Source organism: Cervus canadensis, chromosome 10 (genome assembly GCF_019320065.1).
Source record: "Cervus canadensis isolate Bull #8, Minnesota chromosome 10, ASM1932006v1, whole genome shotgun sequence".
NCBI lineage: Eukaryota > Metazoa > Chordata > Mammalia > Artiodactyla > Cervidae > Cervus > Cervus canadensis.
Window position 1 is genome coordinate 42,074,205 of NC_057395.1, and position 22,499 is coordinate 42,096,703.

The following is a 22,499-nucleotide window of genomic DNA, read 5'->3' on the forward strand; positions in this document are numbered from 1 at the left end:
ACTTTGTTATGATTGACAATGTGAAATTAGCCTTTTCTGCTGTTCAGATTATCTGTCATTCCTATCAGTCAGGTGGGATGTGCAGTGAGATTGCACAGCTGTGGATGTGAACCTCATGAAGTCTGCGAAGGGTTAAAGCCACTTCCTCTGATGGATTTAAAACAGCCACCTTCACGCAGACAAGTTTTTCAAACCACCCCGTTTTACATCTTTGTCAAGAGACAGTCTAGTTGCTGCGTCTTTATGTTTAGATTATATTACAGATATATTTCAGTAAACCACGAAGAGCCACCATAGTTTCTAGAAGCTGACCATCTGGGCTCAAATAAATGTCTCCTGCGGCACCTGTTTTATTTTATAGGCTCTGTAACCACAGTGACATCCTACGAGAAGGCCCTCACACCTGCGGAGCCGCTGTCCTTCACCAGCTCCCTCAACTCTGCCCTGGGGGTGGCGGTGACAACAAGCGAGTCAGGTGTGACAGTCTTCCAGTTGCTGCCGTGGTGGAGAGGCCCTCCTTGTTCCCAGATAAGGGTGGGAAACACTGCTGTACACGGTCAGCTCTGCTGGGCCCCTGGAGCATCGATTTAACTGTGGCCTCACCATCTGTCTTTGTGAATGTATTTGTTCCTAATTGTTAATCGGATACATCTGCTCAATCCCTGCTCCTGTATCTTGCTCAATCCCTGCACATGTATCTGCTGAACCCCTGCCCATAGCAACATTTTAAGGCTTACTCGTGGGGAGGGAACATGGGTAAGCTCAGTCTCGCATGTTCACATGACTTGGTGAACACTCAGGTGGTAGTGCAGCAGAACTGCCCGCTAGACAGGTGTCCAGGCAGATGTCCCTGCGTTTCCTAGGTCATGCTGCTGATGCAGGCCTCTGATGAGTATAGTTCCTGTACCAACAGCATCCACAAATCCTGGAAGCTCGTTAGAAATGCACGTTCTTGGATCCCACCCCAGATCCACTGAAACAGGAGTCTGGAGGTGGGGCCCTGCTATCCGGGCTTGAATGCATGCTTACCTCTGCTCCCTCAAGTGTGAGAGTGCCGCTCCAACCATGTACCTTCAGTGGCTCAAAAATGGGGGTGAGTGAGCGAGGTTAATCGTTTGCAGGGTGGTTGGCACATGTGAGTCATGGTTGTTTCTGAATCAGTCAGAAATCTTATCCCTTCACGCACCTTCTTGACACTCTGGGTGTCTTGTCAGGGCCTCAGAAGCTTTGTGGCAATCTGGGCTTCTGAATTAAATTCACAGCATTACAGATAGATAATATGGGTAGTGGTTTGTCCACTGCTGCCCCTGGTAGGTGCCTAATTCATGGGTGCATGAATGTTACCAGTGTCCTTACCCTGATTTTTATTTGGGGGACTGACTGAAGTGAAGTCCCCTCACTGAAGTCTGTCCCCACCGTTTTCCAGCAGAGAACAAATGGCTGCTCAGATGTGGTCAGCCCACCTGAACAGGCCTTGTCTGGCAGGGAGAGTGAGATGGCTTTCAGGTCTGGTTGTCTTAACATCTGGCGTCTACTGTCCTTTCTGTGTATCATGCAGACTCTTTTGTGTAAGGATATAAACAGGCAGGATAACATGGTTTTCAGAGTGGAATTCGGCATAAATCCAGTGTGTATCGGGTCCCATCAGGGCGTGAGGAGCCGTCAGGGTAATGGTCTCTAAAAGGACCTTGTCCCAAGAAAACGTGGCTGATCACAGGACTCCATCCCACAGACCGCAGGGTGAGGGTCACCAATGCTGAACGTGTTTACAGTTGCTTCCGCATCTTGCTGTGATCTCCACACTACAGAGAAGGTCGGACCTGCCCGTCCTGGTCAGTAGCTTTTCAGCTTACAGCAGTGAAGGCAATGCATGGAAATCCTCTTTCATGTTTTTTATCATGCAAAGTGAAGATAAAGGCAGTCTTAAAATGCCCTTTCCAAGGGTGGGAGAAGCTGGCTGGAGAGGAGTCTCTCTGGCCATTTGGTGGTTGTGTGCCGTGAGGCTCTTCAGCTGGACCCCCACTTCTTTCTCACCACCTCTGTGTCTGTTGATATATTGTTTGGCATAAACCACAGTGTTGGTATGTCGCATGAAGGCATATACGAATTTATAATTCTCTCTGTGGACTGAGTTGTTAGACTAGGTGATTCATCATGTGACTCTCTTAACCTGGGCTGCCAGACTGTGGCGTGGTGATAAGATATGCCATCTCCATCGACTCGGCCCACGTTTGTTACAGTTTCTCAACATGCATAAATAGAGCGTCCGTTCCCATTATGAGAGGTTGCATTTTCCATGACTATTGATCTACAGTTATGTATAAATCAGCCTTCCAAGAAGAAATGATCTTTCTTTATGACCAACACAAATTTTAAAATTAATATCTGGAGCCTTCGGAACTGTGTCTCTGCCACAGTCATTTTTTAAAGCCAGATAAAGAAGTCAGGAATGGTTCCTGAAGTCACTGTTGTGGTCTGTTATAATCAGAATTACCCTGTGTCATGACTGAGGATGCCGTTCCTTGCACACTGATTGCCACTGGTTCCCTCTCTAGCATCAGAAAAAGCCCCAAGTGTCTGACCTTTGAGAGACAGGCAGTCTGGTCTTAGCTGCCAGTCCTTCCTAACAGGTCTTAGTCCTGGCATCACGCTCCCCTGCCCTCTGCATGTTCACCACCTCCTGTGCCCTCAGCACCCAGGAGGTATTCCTAGTGCTGTGCTGTGCTTAGTCGCTCAGTCGTGTCCAGCTCTTTGCCACCCCATGGACTGTAGCCCACCAGGCTCCTCTGTCCATGGGATTCTCCAGGCAGGAATACTGGAGTACGTTGCCATGCTCTCCTCCAGGGGATCTTTCCAACCCAGGGATTGAACCCAGGTCTCCTGCATTACAGGCAAGGTATTGCTAGGTATTTCCCTAAATGGGGTATTCCTGTCTGCCAGGGACAGCCCTTAGACCGAAGCTGTCTGCTGGTCATTCCAGAAACACAGATTTGAAGAGAATCATCTACTTCTGTTTCTCAATTGTTAGTGACATTGATGTCAGCTGGGCAGAACAGGAAGGCTCTAACAGCTTATGAACTCCTGAAAGCCTGTGAACAGAGCCATGTTTTGTGTGGCCATGGCCCTGCTTGTGCCCCTGAGCAAACCTCAGCAAGTAACATCTGTCTCTTTGCTTCATTTCCATCCAGGAAATGGGACACCTGGTCCACAGCATAGATTGGAAAGGTAGATTTCTGAATTCTCTATCACAAAATGAAGGCTCTTCAAAGAAAAAAGGACAAAATCATTCCTATCATCATTATTATTGTTTTTATTGATTTTTGTTATACCTGGGATTAAATGTTGTAAGACCTTCGTGTGAAAGGCTTACTGTTACTAGTAAGTTGTTATTTTAGACAATTCTGAGTTTTTAAAATATGATGCATGTCATTTGAGGCAGTCGATTTTAAAAAAAATTGTTCTTTATTGCCTCCTGGAAAATATATTTTAACATAAAAGTGATTATTTAATTGCTTTGTCTTCTGTGGAAACCGTAATGAGACCACCCATGATTTTGTATCTTTTCCAGGTGCAATTGTCTCTATCCGTGGCTCCTTTCAGATACATTTGCCCCATTGTGCTCTCAAACTAATGCTGAAAAATTGTCAGGTTTATAGTATGTGGAGTATAGTATGTAGAAATCTATTTTATTCTGTTTATGTTCAGCATAAAATTCAAGATATTTATTATTTTGTCTGCATTTAAAACTTTGGTCAGATTACCCATCTGTTATAAATCAGTTGTAGTTAGGAAATGCTGGTACCTTTGCTTAAATTGCAGTTTTCTCATTGGAAACCGTTATAAGTGTATGAGATTAATTATAGACTTTAAACTCTATTTTTAATTAGAGGAGTATATAATTGAACTGACATCATGCTTTGTTTTTTTTTTTTTTTTCTGTGTGACGTTGCTACTAGAAACTTAGAAAAGTGAAGTGGACAAAAGAGGAAAAAACTCCTTTAAGTCCTCTGAACTGCTCCATAGATGTTCTGATTCTGTGTGTTTGTATAGAACCCGGGGCAGGACTCCACGCAGGGTCTGCCGTGGCCCAAGCCTTCCTGGTTGCCAGGTGTTGGCTCAGCCGCTCAGAAGTCACAGATTCTGATGCTGTCTCTCCTCCAGAAGTTCATTTGCTTTTTGAGCCTGTGAGTTTTCTCCTTTTATGAAGCAAGTGTAATAATTACAGGAAACCTCAGCTAGTGCTTTCATGTCAGGACACAAAGAATGGTTACAGTTGGAAGAGGTGTTAGTAACCAGAGTCTTGCCTTGGCTTTGCTTCTGCAGAAATCATGTGTCTCAGTCACCAGAAGGGCTGGTGTCTGATAAGTCAGTGCATCCCAACTAATTCATCCTCATTAAACTTGTTTTCAAGTTGAGTTCAACCTAACTAAACTTGCTTTCTAGATAGAAACAATTGATTTTACTCATTATGAGAAATATACCTGCTGACTGGACTAGAATTTGACAATGGCCCATGTGTGCGTTTTCCTAGAAAGGAAATCGCTATAAACCCAGATGCAGATACAAAGGGTAACTCATTGACATAGAACAGAACAGAGGACTTGGAAGCTTTATGACGTCGGTGAGGTCTAGATGTTACCAGGAGAAACAAGTCTTCCTTCCAGACCAGCCAGGAACCTTGGAATCATCTGGGGAAATTTTTAAATAAGTTCAAGGATTCCAGTGATGCATCCCACTTTATTCAAGTCTTGGGGAAAAGCAGGGGTTAGGTCCGGCCAAATCTTAAAACAATTAAGATTTCTTTTTAAAGGTTCTGAATTACACCTAGACTTCTTTCCCATTTTATTATGAAAATTTCCAAACATACAGAAAAATGAGAAAAACTGTAACACTGACATACCTACCACCCAGCTTCTACCACTGACATTTTATTACACTCCCAAATCTATTTCCCATCCATCCATCCATCAATTCCAATCTGTTATTTTTATGCATTTCTAAGTAAGTTGCACATATTAGTACACAGATTTTTAGTATATACTTTGACATGTTTTGGAGAAGGAAATGGCAACCCACTCCAGTACTCTTGCCTGAAAAATCCCATGGGCGGAGAAGCCTGGTAGGCTGCAGTCCATGGGTTCACAAAGGGTCAGACACGACTGAGCGACTTCACTTTCACTTTGACATGTTTAAACATCTAGAAAAGTCGGCGTGAATGTAATAAAGTCCCACATACCCTCTCCCAGACCCACAGTTGTCAACATTTTGCTAGTCTTGTTTTATCTCTTTCCCTCACCCACACTTTTTCTTCAGTAGTTTAAAACAGACAACATTTTTTCCTCTCACAAATACATCTCTAAAGTACAAGTATTTAATACTTGACCACTTAAGAAAATTCTTTGTTACCTAGTCCTTGTCACTTTGCTTTGGTTTTCTCAAAAGCAGTCTGTCTACATTTGCTGTCTTTGAATCAGGACCCAAATGATGTTCCCTGTAAACTGCTGGTTGGTCGGGATCCAGAATTATATTCCAGGCAGGTTATTCTGGCAGAATGCCATCACAGGCAGTGCTGCTCCTTCTTACTTCACCTCCTCAGGTGGCACGTGACTGCTCGTCCCTTCGTGTGTGCTTCCAGGACTGGGCTAAGGACTTGAGCACTGGCAGACGGGTGCCTCTGATTCAAAGCTTCCATTATGCAGTTTCCTCAACATTATGATCATTTCCTAGGTGCACTCATTAATTTGGACTTAGAAAACAGGTGACTTTTCTAATGCAGCCCTCTGTTTGCATCTATTAATTGAAAAAACTTTCCCCATCAACTACTTGGTAACTCTGAAAATTTTTTTTTTGTTTGTGTTTTTTGTTGTTGACCACAAAGGCGGGACAAATGCTTGACTCCATCCCTTTCCTTAACCAGTTTCCAGAATAACAAATTGTTTCTCTAGCAGCATCCAAAGGTTGGTTTGTTGACACTTTGGTGGTAAAAACACACATAAACATAAAATTTACCACCTTAACCCTTTGAAGTGTACAGTTCAGTAGCATTAAGTACATTCACATTTTTGTGCATCAGATCTCTAGAGCTTTGTCGTCTTACAGAACTGGAGCTCTGTCCCCATTAAACAAGTACCCAATCCTCCTTCCCCTAGCCCCTGGCAGCCACCACTCTACTCTGCCTCTGAATTTGACTATTCTCGGCATCTTATGTTAGTGGAATCATACTGCTTTTTTGTGACTGGCTTATATAACAGAGTAGAATGTCATGTTGTAGTACATCTATGTTGTAATCTGTGACAAAGATTTCCTTCCTTTTCAAGGCTGAATCCAAAGGTTTTTTATTATTTATCTTTTAAACGAACTCATGTATTTTTATACATCCCCCGCATTCCAGTCCATGTTAGTCCCTGTTCTTTTGGCTCTCACACTGTCTCATCTTTGGCCAGTGGGTGCCTCTTTGGCACAACCGCTGAGGCCTGTTCACACAACTCAGGGTCCAAGAGCTTCCTCCCTTCCTGGGACAAGGTGCTCCAGGCTCATCTGATGTGTTTCCTGCCCCCGGCCTAAAATACAGCACATTTTTCTTCTGATTAGTATCTAAATACAATATTATAGACAGCAATATAGGCTTACATTGGACTTTTTCCTAATAGTTATTAAAAAAAAAATGAAAGCAGTGCAAGAGTACAATAAGAATAAACTAATTGAGGTGGAGATATGAACTGTTGTTTTTCTTTACCTTTAAGAGGAGCCTGACCACCTCTGCACTAGTTAAGAAACAGTGACCACACATCAGAATTGCTCTGAGAGTCTTAAAGAAAGTCTCAATTTGCTGGGTTCCCCGCCCTCCGCCAGACTAACTAGTTTTCCTGAACTCCGAAGCAATGGCATGAAGTACCTAGGTGATGCAAAACCCCCCAGGTGGTCCTAGGGTGCAGACAGAGTTGAGAATGCTCATCTATCAATGATATCATAACTAAAATAAAATGAAAGGTACCCTGCAAAAAGAAACCTGAACTCTGGAAATCCCCTTATCCCAGATTATATTAGGTTCCAGACTTTTCTGTGTAAACTGTCTTCTACTAGCATGATTGTGGGGACCTTTAACAATACAGGAGACTCATAAGTCACCCAGCATTGCACTTGTCTAATGGGACTCTGTGTTTCATAGGTTTGAACAAGCACCAGCCTCAGGCTTATTAAGGACACAATCGGGTCAGCATATTGCCGCCCTGAAAGGACATGATACTTCTGTCCAAGAAGAGAAAGTAGGGAAGCAGTCTGAAGTTTTCCTGGTCAATAGACTGGACCAGAGGACAAAGGTTAGTACTTTTTATTCTTTAAGTTTCAAATTGTACAAGTTAGTCATTTGAGGAAATAGTTAACATCCTTAACAATGATTAATATATTTGAAAAATGTAAATTGTAAGTGAGCTTTTGTGGTTGGTTGGATGAACTTTGATCTCAGACCTTTTGCATAGTGTTTTGTGTAGGCATTTCAGGTCCTTTCTTACGTAAGGTTAGTTAACCCAGGGCCTGGAGGTAACCTAATTAAAAGTACCTACCGCAACATTTGTCCAGGGAACTTAGGAGCCTCTTGGAGAACTCTGGTTTTCTTTCTCTACATCATTCTTTAAACATACTGTGTGGTCGTTTTTGTCAACTCAGCAAATATGTATTCGTCCATTTCTGTGGATTAGGCAGCAGCCCAGATCCACGGGGGGGAGAGAGAGAAATCCCATGCGGCCCCTCTGGGGAATGGCAGAGTGGGTGTCCGCAGTAGGAACATGGCAGAGGGCTTAGACCCTCCAGAATGGGAGCCAGGCAGCTGGAGAAGCAGGGAGGGCAGACGTGATAACTGAGAGAGCTGAGGGGCATGCGAAGGTGACCCTGAAAAGCCCGGCAGGATTTCAGCAGGCTCCGAGGGGGTGGGTGACGGACTTAGGGGCCAAAGAACAGGTCAAGAACGTGCACACTTTCCCGGCAAACGGAGCCATTGTCGTGGCTGAGGAGCAGACTACACCTAGGGACAGGGACCAGAAGTTGTACAGAGTCTGGCCCAGCTCAGGAGAGGTGTTCACGGGTTCAGCAGAGTTTGGGAAGCTGCAGAGCCCCTTGAGCCGGGCTGCAGGAGGGGCCTCAAGGAATTTAGTCCCCATGGACTGGGAAGGGGACAGCCAAGGATGCACCCAGCCGTGGTTCAGCAGGACAGTCGGGAGTGGACTGAGCACTTGGCGCAGGTAGAGCAGGTCATGCTGGACCAGAGTCATGGAGCCGGTTCCCAGGGAGGTGCGGTGGGTGGGGCTGGAGGGCAGAAACTCAGGTCCAGAGTGGCCCATCTGGCTAGTGGATCTTATCCCTAACCAGGAATCCAACTTAGGCCGAGGCAGTGAGAGCATGGAGTCCCAACCTTTGCGCCACCAGGGAATTCCCTCCAAGTATGTGTTTTCATCCTCACACATGCTTAACTTGCTATATAACATAGAGTTTTCTGGCTTTAATACTTCTTTATTTTGATTATGCACAAAGTTCAGGATTCCACAGGAGCCCCCTCTGGAGGCAGTCCTTGCCCCTCTGTCCCAAAGCTACAGCCTGTTTTGCAGCGCTGTCCAGAGCCTGTGTTGCCCTCCAGCCTTTCAGAGCACCTTCAGCCCTGCCCAACACCCCCTCCCCCAGCTCTCTAATTAGAAAAGAGTAGAAGGACTTTTTAAAAAGCATTTCACACACACACACGGAGCAGCACAGTGAAGCCACCGACCCATGTCTGCATGATGTTACCCCTGCACTCTGCAGTTCCCCACCCCTTCGCCCTCCCCTCTCCTCTGCTCCTGCCACTGCTCCTACCCTTGCTCTTCTCTCCCTCCTTGCCTCCTTTCTCCCCATTCTTCTCCTTCTGGAGTGGATTATTGCAGGTAGAGATACAGCCCCTGGGTGCCCCTCACAGATCCTGCCCTTTTCAAAGGTAACCTTGTGCACATCCTTCCTGAACACATTTTCATTTTACTGCGCTGCATGTGACTCAGTAACTAACCCTCAGTTTTGTCTTGTTTGCGGTATGTCATCGTCCATGTAAATGTTCTTGAAAAAAGAACTGTGTTCTTTAGGAAGAACAGAACCATTGCTTTTTAGATTCTTTTTCGTATCTAATGATAAATGTAGATCTTAATAAGGATTTTGTTTTCAGGTTTTATTACCCATTGTATTTAGTTCTGTTTTGTAACAACATTGTTTTCCATTCATACTCACTGCAGATACACTATATCTCAGTCACATCAAGGGCAAAATAAGCATTGGTCTACAGTATTGCCATTTACCATCTCCTTGTCTATTTTTTTAAGATGTTGTTTATATTAGAAAACATATTCCAAGTTCCAGACAACCAGTTCACTCATAATTTTTCAAATAATATACTCCATAATTAATAGGAAGAGGGGTGCCCAATTGATAGCTCATTAGTCAAATAACCTTCTACCTCCCCTAGTAGGTATTTTGTTCCTTTTTAAATCACCATCTAGTGACAACCATAAAAATTACCAATAAATAAATGACAAAATCCATCCTTATAAATAGAAGCAAGCAGGCAGTTTCTAAATAGGTTGTGACTGAAAAAAAGCACAGCCCTAAAGACTCGCCCACCCGAGTGACGTGGGCAGGACAAGCCTGGCAGATGTGAGGACAGGATGCTTTTCTGGGCTATAGGACCATTAGAGTCACAAATCAGCACAGTCAAGTGTCTCTGAGTTGTTGTCCTGTATTCACAGTATATATATTCAGTAAATAATATGGTTAAATATTTCTCTGTAGATAAAAATTTTTAAAGTAAGAGATTTTCAAAATTTAAGAAAGCTCTAGTAGAAATCACTTGATTAAGAGTCTAATGAAGCTGAGAAATATTTACTTTGATCTCTTGGGTAAATGGCTAATTAAACAGCCACATGTAAATGATGTTTACCTGTGGGTCCCTTGCCATCAGCTGGAGTCAATCCCGTCTCTTGAGTAAATACATCATTAAAGCCACCGAAACTCGGATTATGTCCTCCCGAGACCAGATAAGATCCACAGCACCCGCATAACCTATTAGGCAATTACATAATTGAGCTGCATGCTTTTAAATCAGGAAAATCTGTAATTACTCTATGTGGAAAAAAAAAAATGAGTTGGGTGCTTCATTAAAATACCAAGTACCTTAATACTGCTTTTCTCCTAAGTGGTGCCTGCTTCCACCCGGGGAGGCGCCCAGAGGCAAAGCAGCGCAGCCACCAGTGTCACCCACAGAGCAGGTGGAAGCAGCCTCGAGAGTCCCTGCCCCCTCCCCAGATGGTGGCCTGGGCTTCCGTCCTCCTCTCTTGACTACTCCTTCACTGGCTCGTGTGAATACTTCCCTTTTCTTCTCATCGCTACTTTGGTACCGTCTCCTTCCTGTCCTGTAACTCACGTACAGCTTCAGTGATGACACTTGTACTTCTGTTTGGACACTAAGCAATTACTTCTGGTGTGCCAGGTTCTTGAGGAAGGGTCAGTTAAATCTGTGTATGAGGGGAACAGCCACGCTGTCAACTTCCCTGGTTTTTCATTCTCTTGCTCTTCTGTATCTGCATTAATAACACTGAATTCCATATGGAGGTTTTTTATTTTATTAAGTGTTTTCACATTCATTTTCTCTCTGTACCACCCATTGCAGAAACTGTATTCTTGTAGAGTTAGCATATGTTTTCTTTTTCTAAAAAACATAGCAGGAAAAAAACAAACTTGAAATATTAAGGTAAACAGAAAGAAGACAAGATAACTGCCTATTACCCAGCTTTCTGTATAGAACTTTGTTGACACTGAGATGTGTGGTCTTTAATATTTAATATATTGACAAACATGGGTTGTGCTGTGTGTGTGGACGGCCCCGTGACCTGCCCCCCACACTGTGTCACAGGGGAAACCTCCTTTCACACCATCACATGCTCTCCATCCTTTCTGACAGTTGCACAGAAACCCCTGTGTGGCCCTTCCACTGTCTCTCTAACCAGGCTCCTGGTGTTGAACATTTTAAGTTGTTTTTAATTTCTTCTCTAGTGAAAAAGTTTCAAAGAATATCTGAGAGCTCAGTTTTTTACAGATTCTCATGCTGATTCCTGAGAATGAGTTCCTAGATGTAGATCTCTTAGGTCAGAGGGTCTGTGCATCTCCCAGCCTTCTGCTCTGCACTCCTAGAACTCACCCTGGCAGGGTCATAGCTTACCAGGAATGGATGAAAATATCAGTTTTCTGTACTGTTTATGAAACCGGATACCATCAACCTTTTTCGAACACCAAATTTAGAAGTACAGATCACAGCCAATTTTTTTGTGTGTTCATTTTACACAAATGCAGATGACAAATAGATTTAAGGGATTAGATCTGATAGACAGAGTGCCTAAAGAACCATGGACAGAGGTTTGTGAGGCAGTGATCAAGACCATCCCCAAGAAAAAGAAATGCAAAAAGGCAAAATGGTTGTCTGAGGAGGCCTTACCAATAGCTGAGAAAAGAAGAGAGGCCAAAGGCAAAGGAGAAAAGGAAAGATAAACCCATTTGAATGCAGAGTTCCAAAGAATAGCAAGGAAAGATAAGAAAGCCTTCCTCAGTGATCAATGCAAAGAAATAGAGGAAAACAGTAGAACAGGAAAGACTAGAGATCTCTTCAAGAAAATTAGAGATACCAAGGAAACATTTCATGCAAAGATGGGCACAATAAAGGACAGAAATGGTATGAACCTAACAGAAGCAGAAGATATTAAGAAGAGGTGGCAAAAAAAAAAAAAAGAAGAGGTGGCAAGAATACACAGAAGAACTGTACAAAAAAGATCTTCATGACCCAGATAACAATGATGGTGTGATCACTCACCTAGAGCCAGACATCCTGGAATGTGAAGTCAAGTGCGCCTTAGGAAACATCACTACGAACAAAGCTGGTGGAGGTGATGGAATTCCTTGAGCTATTTCAAATCCTAAAAGATGATGCTGTGAAAGTGCTGCACTCATTTTGCCAGCAAATTTGGAAAACTCAGCAGTGGCCACAGGACTGGAAAAGGTCAGTTTTCATTCCAGTCCCAAAGAAAGGCAATGCCAAAGAATGCTCAAGCTACCATACAGTTGCACTCATCTCACACGCTTGCAAAGTAATGCTCAAAATCTTCCAAGCCAGACTTCAACAGTACTTAAACCGTGAACTTCCAGGTGTTCAAGCTGGATTTAGAAAAGGCAGAGGAATTAGAGATCCAATTGCTAACATCCGTCAGATCATTGAAAAAGCAAGAGAGTTCCAGAAGAACATCTACTTCTGGTTTATTGACTATGCCAAAGCCTTTGTGTGGATCACAACAAACTGTGGAAAATTCTTCAAGAGATGGGAATACCAGACCACCTTACCTGCCTCCTAAGAAACCTGTGTGCAGGTCAAGAAGCAACAGTTAGAACTGGACATGGAACAACAGACTGGTTCCAAACTGGGAAAGGAGTCCATCAAGGCTGTATATTGTCACCCTGCTTTTTTAACTTACATGCAGAGTACATCATGAGAAATGCTGGACTGGATAAAGCACAAGCTGGCGTCAAGATTGCTGGGAGAAATACCAATAACCTCAGATATGCAGATGACACCACCGATATGGCAGAAAGCAAGGAGAAACTAAAGAGCTCATCACTCTTTAGTGTTCTTTCATCAATTTGTTGAGGAGAGTGGATAAGTTGACTTAAAACTCAACATTCAGAAAATTAAGATCATGACATCTGGTCCTATCACTTCATAGCAAATAGATGGGAAACAGTGGAAACAGTGACAAACTTTATTTTGGGGGGCTCCAAAATCACTGCAGATGGTGACTGCAGCCATGAAATTAAAAGGTGCTTGCTCCTTGGAAGAAAAGTTATGACCAACCTAGACAGCATATTAAAAAGCAGAGACATTACTTTGCCAACACAGGTCCTTCTAGTCAAAGCTATGGTTTTTCCAGTAGTCATATATGGGTGTGAGAGTTGGACTATTAGGAAAGTTGAGCACTGAAAAGTTGATGCTTTTGAACTGTGATATTGGAGAAGACTCTTGAGAGTCCCTTGGACAGCAAGGAGATCCAACCAGTCCATCCTAAAGGAAATCAATCCTGACTATTCATTGGAAGGACTGAAGCTGAAACTCCAATACTTTGCTTACCTGATGGAAAGAACTGACTCCTTAGAAGAGACCCTGATGCTGGGAAAGATTGATGGTGGGAGGAGATGGGGATGACAGAGGATGACATGGTTGGATGGCATCACTGACTCAATGGACATGAGTTTGAGTAAACTCTGGGAGTTGGTGATGGACAGGGCGGCCTGGAGTGCTGCAGTCCATGGGGTCACAAAGAGTTGGACACAACTGAGCGACTGAACTGACCTTTATAGTACAACTGAGATCAGACTCTTTCCCCTCTCTGTTTGTTAGCCTTTTGTATTTCTTCTTTTTTAATTTGCCAGTTCACGTTCTTTGTTCATTTTTCTATCAGGTTAGTCATATTTTTTCTTACTGACTTTTGAGAACTCCTGTATAAATTTTTGCTGTTTGCTATAATAGTTTGAGCAGTTTGATTTTCATCTTTCACTTTTCTTAATGGTGTTTGGATACAAGCCTCTTCCATTAATATCTTCATTTATTGATTTCTGCATTTGAATATCACAGTTGCTAAGTTTGGGGATATAAATTTAGAGTTAGCCTAGGTGACTCTTAGGGTTCTAGACTTAGAAAGATCTGCATTTAAACTGAACTTTGAGAAAATCCTAGAAGAATTGAGGCAATTAACTCTAGGTGTCCTGCTGAATGTAATTCATAGGATGATTTATGTTCCATGAGTTCTGAAATATGGAGATGTCTTCCTCACTCATCCTGCAGATAGTGTATACCTTGGCATTGAATTTCTAAGTGCTTTCTCCTGGCTCCTGGGAAAGTTAGAACAGTGAGGAGCTAGTTCATTGGTATTGACTTAGGCTGCAGACTGCTGAAAACCATGAGACGGTATCTAGCCCCCCACCCCACCCCTCCTCACTGTACCAGACTGGCTCCAAATGTATGAGAGGAGAGAAAGCCTTTATTGCCTAACGAATCAGATGGAACCCAAGCATGGGCCATTCATAAGCACCATCAGAAGGTCCATCTGTGGTGAATTTTTCAGATAGAAGGTCTCACTTTGCAGAGCCCTTCAGTCCCAGGTGGCACATGCATGGCAGTTTGTTCACTCTCCTCTGGGCTTTGGTTCCTTTGCGGGTATGGGTTCATGTTGTCAGTGTCACTCTGCAAACTCCTTCTGTCTGGGGCCTTCTTAGAAATGCACCCTTTCAAAGATCTGCAAACAGTACATCTTGAGTAGGTATCACAGGTGTTCTTCCTGATTCTGTATAAGTTGTTTTTGACTGATCCTTTGAATGGACCTTCTGACCCATCCTTGGCTGAGGCTGTCTTGTTTCTGTCCCAGCTTGTCATGATTCCCTCCCTGTGAGGGACTTACCTTGTGAATGCCTCTGCAGATGTCCCACTGGGCAGATCTGCTGCCCTCTCTGTTGGCCTCGTGGTCCAGCAGAGTCAGATCAACCATTCTCATGCTGTGATTTGACCATCCATCGAAACCCGTATAGATATAAAGTACTTATCTCTAACGACCTTCCTCTAGAATTATCTTTAAATGTTCCTATCAAAAAGCTAAGAGAAATCCCAGAGATATGAGTATTAAGTAGTAAAGATAAATGGGATAAAATATACAAAATGAATGAAACCTGTAGAGTGCCCAATACTTACCATGGTTAAAATTTTTAAAAAAGGGCTCCAGGTAGAGATGATGGCATTGGTGGTCCTCTCACCAAGCTTACAAGGGGTTGTTAGAAAGTTGTTTATAGCTATAATACTTTAGTCTGTGTTCTTTTGAAGCCCAGGTAGAAGCCAGTTGAAGCAAAAGAAGTTCTTGTAGGAAAGGGATGTGCAAAACAGATAGCTCATGTGTCATCACCAGGCACTAGTGAGAAGTTGTCTCAGTCACTGACCATCCAGGACAGTCTCCTCTGTCTGCACATTGCACAATAGAAAGTGTAGAAACCCTCAACAGGCTTTTAACAACTTTATTCTTAAACCATGGGTTCAGACAGTGGCTACTGTGAAGTCACACCAAGAAATTATCAGTTACAGCTATTGCATGAGATAATACCAAGAAGAAATACATATTTGAGGCCCTGTTAGCATGTTTGGATTATTTTAAATATCAGGAAAAGGAAATTACAGCTTTAACTACAAAGACTAGGCCAATTCTTTTCGTTCATCTTCTGAAATGCTTTCCGCATAGCCAGGGTTATTGGGTGCACAGAGGACGGTCCTGCTCTCTACAGGAACAGATTCAATTAGCTCAGGATTGGTGGAGATCTCGAAATGAGGGGAAGGCCAAAGGCAAGCGCCTCGCTGGGATGTCCAGGCCAATAACAGTGGCCTTAGCCAAACTCACCAGGCTCAGTCGTTGAGGTTCTGCCTTAGTGATTCTCCCTGTCAAAGCTTCACGTCCTTTCACGTTGATGACAAGCAAAGAATAGAATCTTCCCCTTTGTTCGCTCGACACTAACATTGTTACCACTTCGCGCTTGGATAGAAGATGGCAGGAGAGGCTGTGCCCAGCTCCCTCTTCACATTCACTTGCAGGGTCTCAGGTGTATTCCCCACACGGTGGGTTTACTGCTGCCATCATGTCCCAGGGAGAGGTCAGCACCGCTAAGCAGTCTTCCACTCCAAATGGGGGAGAGAGAGACATGTGCCTTGGCAGCCAGACAGTGACATTGTGTTGGTTGTTCAGCTCTGGTCACCAGTGTATTTTTAATTCTTGAGGGAGGAATGCTGACCCAGATGTGAAGTATCTGGATATTAACCTGTCCTATTTTTACCACATTTTCTCTACGTCTCATGTTGGCTGTGGTCAGATCTCTGCCCACCTCCCTGCCCCAGACACTTGGGGTGACACGGGTAAGACTGTTCCATGCCTGGAGGAAGCAGACAGGCTGTGTGGCCACTGAGTTTCCTGAGCTCCCTGGCAGACTTGGTGGCAAAGTGCAGAGCATCCATATCCTTGACTGAAGGTTACCTGAAGCGAGGTCAGGTCTCTCTTTGCTTCAGTGTACCCTCCTCAGCCCCCAAGTCCTTCCACAATCCTCCTTTTGGGGAAAGTTTGGGGGTCATTTCTTGAAGTATGAGGATATCATAAGGTCACATTTTCCCAAATCTCCTCAATCCAAGCCAACTCTGTCTCATGTGCCTGAAAGACAGAATTCAGGACATGAGAGAATGGATCTGGGATATACCACCTGGGTTAACCGAGTTAGTCACAGCTCACACACATCCTTCCCAAGTAGAAAGATACTATATTACAGAAGATTCAGTCCCCAGAAAACATCTCTTTGTGAGTGTAAATTATTGTGAAGAATTCAATTATGCTGGAAAATAGCCTAGTGTTACTTTATCTTGAAGACATTTTCATGTAGGTTAAATGTCAGGAGACAAATCTCAAGTAAAGCTTGACGTAAAATAGTTATTTGAAAGCTGATCTCTGAGACCAAGGAGAGTGTGACCACAGTTTGTTAATTTTTTGTACTTTCTTTTAAACACTACAGGCAACTGCGTTATTGAAAAAAGATCTCGCAGAAGAGCATGACAACAGGTCGGCTGTCGACAGCAGCAAGTCATCTTGCAGTTTGCCATCTACTCTGAGTGATGAAAATGGAATGAGGAATGGAAAACCCACTCTGTGGCCCAAAGGTGTTCCTACAAGGGAACAAGGTAGCTATTGTTAAGGGTTCATTCACAGCAAAACTGCACTCAGAATCGGCGTGCCACCCTCTTTCTCAAAGTGTGCCCATGAAATAAAGCTGCTGAGCAATGCCTGTGATTCAGTATGCATGATACATTACTCGTTTTATACCATCTTCCACTTCAAGAAAACACCTGAAGTCTGAGAAGAATGGGAAACCTAATTGTAGGTCTTCAGTTCTGCTGAATTTGCAACAAAAGTAGTTTTTATAAAGCTATGAAATATTAACAGAATTAACAGTTGACATTAGGTACTTTTTTGATCATCCTGCAAAGGTGGAGATGATTCCATTAAACTGAATTCCATGAAATACTGTGAAGTTTTTTATATCACTTAATAGAATTTACTCATAATTAATAAATATTCTTTTAAATTATAATACAGCCGTATAAAAGTCTAAACAAATGATTAAGAATCAATGAATTTATGACCCCCCCAAATTTTATTACCAGTTTTTAGTCTCTAGAAATGGTGATTATTTTAGTGTTACTGGTAAGATGTGCCAGGAAATCCCTGTCAGCTGCCTGGGACGTGAGCTGCCCGGGATGTGGTCAGAAGTCGATGACATGTGCTGGACCTGAGGCCCATGTATGTTAAGCCCCACCCAAATCTGATAGATGTCAGGCTAAATTATTTTGCATGAATGCAGTGTAGAGACACCTTGGCTTTTGAATAGGCTTTCTTCTAGGCACAGTATATTTCAAACAAGAAATAAACTAACCAAAAAGAGAAGGTGAGAAGCAGGGCAGTTAAAAGGAATGGCAACTAAAAAACCAAAGGCCAGTTCCATCAGTATAACCTTGAAATACATTGTTATTATCACTTGTTCCATTTTTAGAAGATGAGAGCACCCATGAGAGCACCGAAGAAAGTGTGGCAGCGAGGATGCCCATCACAGGTAAGTTCACGGCTGCCTGAGGACCTGGGATTCTACTCTCTTCTGTAACCAAAACAGTTTAGGTTAGTGTTTGTGGACTCCGCCAAGAGCAGGCAGATTCAGTGACCATGTGCCGGAGCAGGGGCTCCAACCTGAGAGTGTGGTGAGCTTAGGTTAACACAAACGAAGGTGGAAAATACTCAGGTCTGCTGAGTCCTTCAGGATTGTTGCAAATTTATACTTGCGAGCGTCCCACCCCCACGAGCCTTTCAGCACCAGCCTCTGTGTGTAAAGGCCAGTCCCCATGGGGACACCAGTCATTAAATGGCCAACTACAGATGTGTCTGATTTCCTCTATTCTTTCCTGTTATAATTGACTGTATCATTATTAAAAAAAAGCAGAAAAAAAAGTGCCAGACAGGAAGCTTGCCTGTGTCTCAGTTACAAAGCCCATCTGATCCATTACAAATTTTAGCAGTAAGGTTTCGTTAAGATCTGTTAAGATTTCTGCACATCTATTCAGCTTGTTTAGATGAAATCTGAATGTCATTACTTTTTTTAGTTTTAGAATATCAACAGCAGCAATTAGTATTCTGATCAGAATTCTATTTGTCATACATCTAAATTTACTAGTACCTTATTTTGTAAAGTGGTATGCTACTTCATTATAAATTCAAAGGTCTGACTTTAAATATTTATACAAGTAAATACACCATTGCACCGAGGTACTGAGGCATGCATCTGCATATGAGTTAGTTTTGTTGTTTATCAGCAAAGAGAACGGTTTCTTTTATGGCAGTAGGATTCATGGCCTGATGATGAATTCTGAACCCATGTGTCTGCAATGAACTCCGATTTTGAAAAAGGAGTTTATAGTGGAGCAATTATTGTATATGTTCTGCATCAGATAATATTTCACTCCAAAATACAGAGGTTTTCTTTTCCTTGAAATGTTTTCCCAGTGATATATTTATTGGATTTTTATTCTTCATTTTGAGAAAACTCTGATAGAGTTCCCTGTTTGTTTGTTTATTAGTAGAATTAATAAAAGTGTAGATGTTCCCAAACTACAGACACCCAAAAGGTCATTTGGGTGCTTTTCTTTTGCATCTGCCTTTGAGTGCAGGATATCTCATGACCTCTGAATTTGCTTCAGTTAGAATCACAAGGGCTTGTTGGGGAACCAGGAAGTCCCCTTGTCTCCTGTCGATCCCTGGTCTGCTCAGCGTTCTTTCCAGACACCCCTTGTGGTGAGTCAGTATCCCCACATTAGTACTGGTGTGATTTTCCCAGAGGACTTTTTAACTGAGGGAGAGCTGGCACATAACATTATACCCATGTCAGGTGCAGAGCGTGATGAGTCACTGTGCGTAGACATTGCAGGATGTTGGGTCAGCCTCACGAGTGTCTGTCACCACATGTAGTTACAGGTTTTCTTTCTTTTACTGAGAACTTTGAAGGTTTCCTCTCTCAGCAGTGTTTAGGTACACAGTCCTGTGGTATTAGCTATAGTCACCTCGCTGTGCATTCGATCCCCGGGACTTACTGATTTTATAACCAGAAGTCTGTGCCCTTTCACCCCATCACCCGTGTCACTCACCCCCACCCCCGTAACTGCCAGTGTGTCCTCTGTATATCTCAGAATTTCCTAGTAAGAGAAGAGATAGTTAAGTATCAGTGTTTCAAATCTTTCTTCTCTTCACTTAAGAAGAGGTGTGATGTGCCTCAAAGGAATACAGGTTATTTGCCATGAAGATTTTTTTTTTTAAAGAAATTATAATTTCAGCAATCTGTCATTGATCTGTCAATAGTTGGCAGTTAAAAAAATAAAAGCTTTGTGCCTATTATAGGCCAAAGAAGTAGACATAAAATAAACCTGGAAAATGTGAAAAAGCTATCCGAAGCATCTTCTTAGTGGGAACTTTGTGGTTCTGGCCCAGCCACCACACTCCCCTCCTCAGCACCTCCCAGCACGTGCCTGCCGGAGGCCTTGGGCGCCTCAGCTCTGCTCTGCTGTGGTTGTGTCTATTGTTACAGTTACTTTGATCTCTGAGTTCTTGATCTTGATCTCTTTATTAATGTTTGTGTCTTGCCATGATTATTTGGAGATTTGGCCTTTGGTAAAGTAAGGCATTGGAAGGACTGATGGTGAAGCTGAAGCTCCAGTACTTTGGCCACCTGATGCGAAGAGCCAACTCACTGAAAAAGACCCTAGTGCTTGGAAAGATTGGAGGCAAAAGGAGAAGGGGGTGATAGAGGTTGAGATGGTTAGATAACATCGCCAGCACAATGGACATGAACTTGGGCAAATTCCGGGAGATAGTGAGGGACAGGGAGGCCTGGCGTGCTGCAGTCCACAGGGTCACAGAGAGTCAGACATAGCTTATCAACTGAGCAGTAACAGAGTAAGGCAGGCGTATGAATTAAGACAGAATCCTCCCCCTTTGTAATAGTTCTGTTGAGGCTTCCTCATCTGTACAGGCTGCAGTCCTTCTAGAATATTCCAAAGAAAAGGAACATTTTCAGGGCTGCCCTCGGAGGGTTAAGAAAACATGGTGGTGTTTGGCATCAGCCACTGCTGTCAGCCAGCTCTTTACTTCCTGCTGTTTCTTCACCCGCTGAGCCTCTGACCTAGGAAAGCAGACCTCCTGCCTAGCCAGATGGTGCGTGAGGTGAGGTGAGGAATGTGAAGGCACTAAGCCTGTACTGGACACGCAGCCCACATCAGCTGTGGTCTACGTCGGTGATCTTTGTGTGCATCTTATGTTGGTCTTCTGCACTGGCCCCACTGGCCATAGCATTTTCATCCCAGTACATCTAGTTAAAAGGAACCTCACACGTGAAACCCAGAGGGGAGAAGTGGGAGGACTGGGGCAGTGCCACAGAGAGAGTAACCCTGAGACACTCCCAGAGGGGCGCCCGGGCACCTCTGGCCTGGATCCTGACAGCCCCTCGCTTTCCTGGAGATGCAGTAGCTACTCGTGACCACCCAGCCTTGCGCTGCCACAGGTCCTCATGGACAGCACCTCCCACTGAATCCATTTCTGCCAGAAGTTTCCACATCAGAAGGCAAATGAAAATTTGAATCCAAAGGACATTACCTCATCAGAAAGGAATCTTGAAGAGAGCTTCACAGACTTTGGGAACTTCTCATTATATTCATGAACAAACCTTCCAAGAAGAGGCCCAAACAGCAGCTACAAGGTCTCCCGGCAACCTCGCTGGTGAGGGCCCCATGTCCCCGTGCGGTGTGTGGTGGGTGCCTCTTGGTGGGGGTCAGGCAGATCCCCTGGGGAGCTGGTGCAGAGCTGCACCCAGAGAACACAGACCCTCGGCTGCTCACATAGCACACATACCTGCTGAGGACTTGGAGGAGACATCCATCCATGAACCACAAATAAGAGTGAACCTTTGATCTGTTTGCTAACACAGTCCACCCCTTTCATTAGTCTAGTTGTTCACCTTAAAGAATCCAGGTCGAAATCAAAGGTTAAGGGGATTATCTATGAGTGTGTGGGTTTCTGTATATAAGAATAGTATATAATCTGCATATATGTCACACCTCTACTTGAGCTGAATCCAGGGAAGGCCAGAGACAGCCAGAGACTGGGTCCCCACCCTCCTAAGCCTCCAACGTCTCTAACCGTCATAGCAACCCTACAGGAACACAGACAGTTCTCCAGATGGCCCAGCAAACTTGGAAAGATTGAGAGCCCTTTTCAGGGCCATATAGCCAGATTGTCGGGTCTTGAATCACACTCAAACTTCAGTATTTAAGCCCAAAAGTCCTTCCATCCCACCAGTCGGCCCCTCTTGTTTTATAAGAGAGGCACCTGCCTCAGGGCATCTGGATCAGTTAAATACCAATTTGTAACTTAACAAAAGATGAGCCCTGAAAGGATGCTCTTGAGAGCGATGAAGAACAAAGCCTGGAGAGGTGGGCAACTTGCGAGGATTTCTGAGTGCAGACTGTCCCAGGGTGGCCCTTGTAAAGTGGGGTGAGCCTGTACCCCTAGGTGAGCCTGAGACCACAAGAGGTACAGGGCCATCAGGTCAGTGTCTCCCTGGAGCACTTAGGCCAAGATTGAAGCCATGCTTGTCTAGATTAAGAAAGTCTTCCCCTGAACCACTCACACCCCTAAAGGGAAGTTTCCCCCATTGGTAATTTTATTGGTATTTATACTCAATTTACCTTGACAGTTTGGTGACTTCTAATTTTAGTAAATGATGCAGCTTACACTAAGTGTCAGAGAAAACAGAGCCCCTGTCACAATATCTGGCACACAGTGGGCACTCATTTTGTCAAACGAATGAAAATGAGAGTGTAAAGGAGTTCCCTTAAGCGTTTGTTGATTCAGGCCAGCACACCGTCTCTTTCCATCAGTCACTCCACCAGTACTTTTCCCACCCACGTGCCCATCCTGGCAAAACTCATCTCCTTAAGCTCCATGTGAAAAGGGCTCTCAGCTTTTATCTCAAGAGGATTAAGCCTCTAAGAATGTCCATTCAGCCTCTCATTCTTTTGACACCAATTCTCTTGGTCAAGCTGTGTTGAAAGTGCTTGCCTGATTGTGCCATTTCTCACTGATATTCTTTGGCAAGCTGAAATATTCCAGGTCAGACTGTGGTCCGTCCCTTTAGAAGCTCTGTGGGAGGTCAGCCTAGGTTTGAAGGGTGCGGTCAGATTCTGGGCAGGGCTTCCCCAGACATCATTGCTCGAGCTTTACCACAGAGTGGGAGAAGGCTGGAAATGGACGATGGCCACGTCGTCACAGGAGACTGGATCT

The 22,499-nt window shown here is 43.8% G+C and overlaps 1 protein-coding gene across 3 annotated transcripts in view; it reads left to right on the forward strand.

Annotated features, from left to right (window-relative positions):
* KIZ (kizuna centrosomal protein) overlaps positions 1 to 22,499 on the forward strand; it is a 90,874-nt gene that overhangs the window by 46,123 nt on the left and 22,252 nt on the right. For 2 of the 3 annotated variants that reach the window (XM_043479374.1, XM_043479375.1), the window contains exons 7-10: positions 7,169 to 7,319; positions 16,639 to 16,804; positions 17,674 to 17,733; positions 18,873 to 18,962. In XM_043479374.1, the coding sequence (XP_043335309.1) occupies positions 7,169 to 7,319; positions 16,639 to 16,804; positions 17,674 to 17,733; positions 18,873 to 18,962 (467 nt within the window). The remainder of the gene's footprint in view (positions 1 to 7,168; positions 7,320 to 16,638; positions 16,805 to 17,673; positions 17,734 to 18,872; positions 18,963 to 22,499) is intronic. The other variant, XM_043479376.1, reaches the window with a different exon arrangement.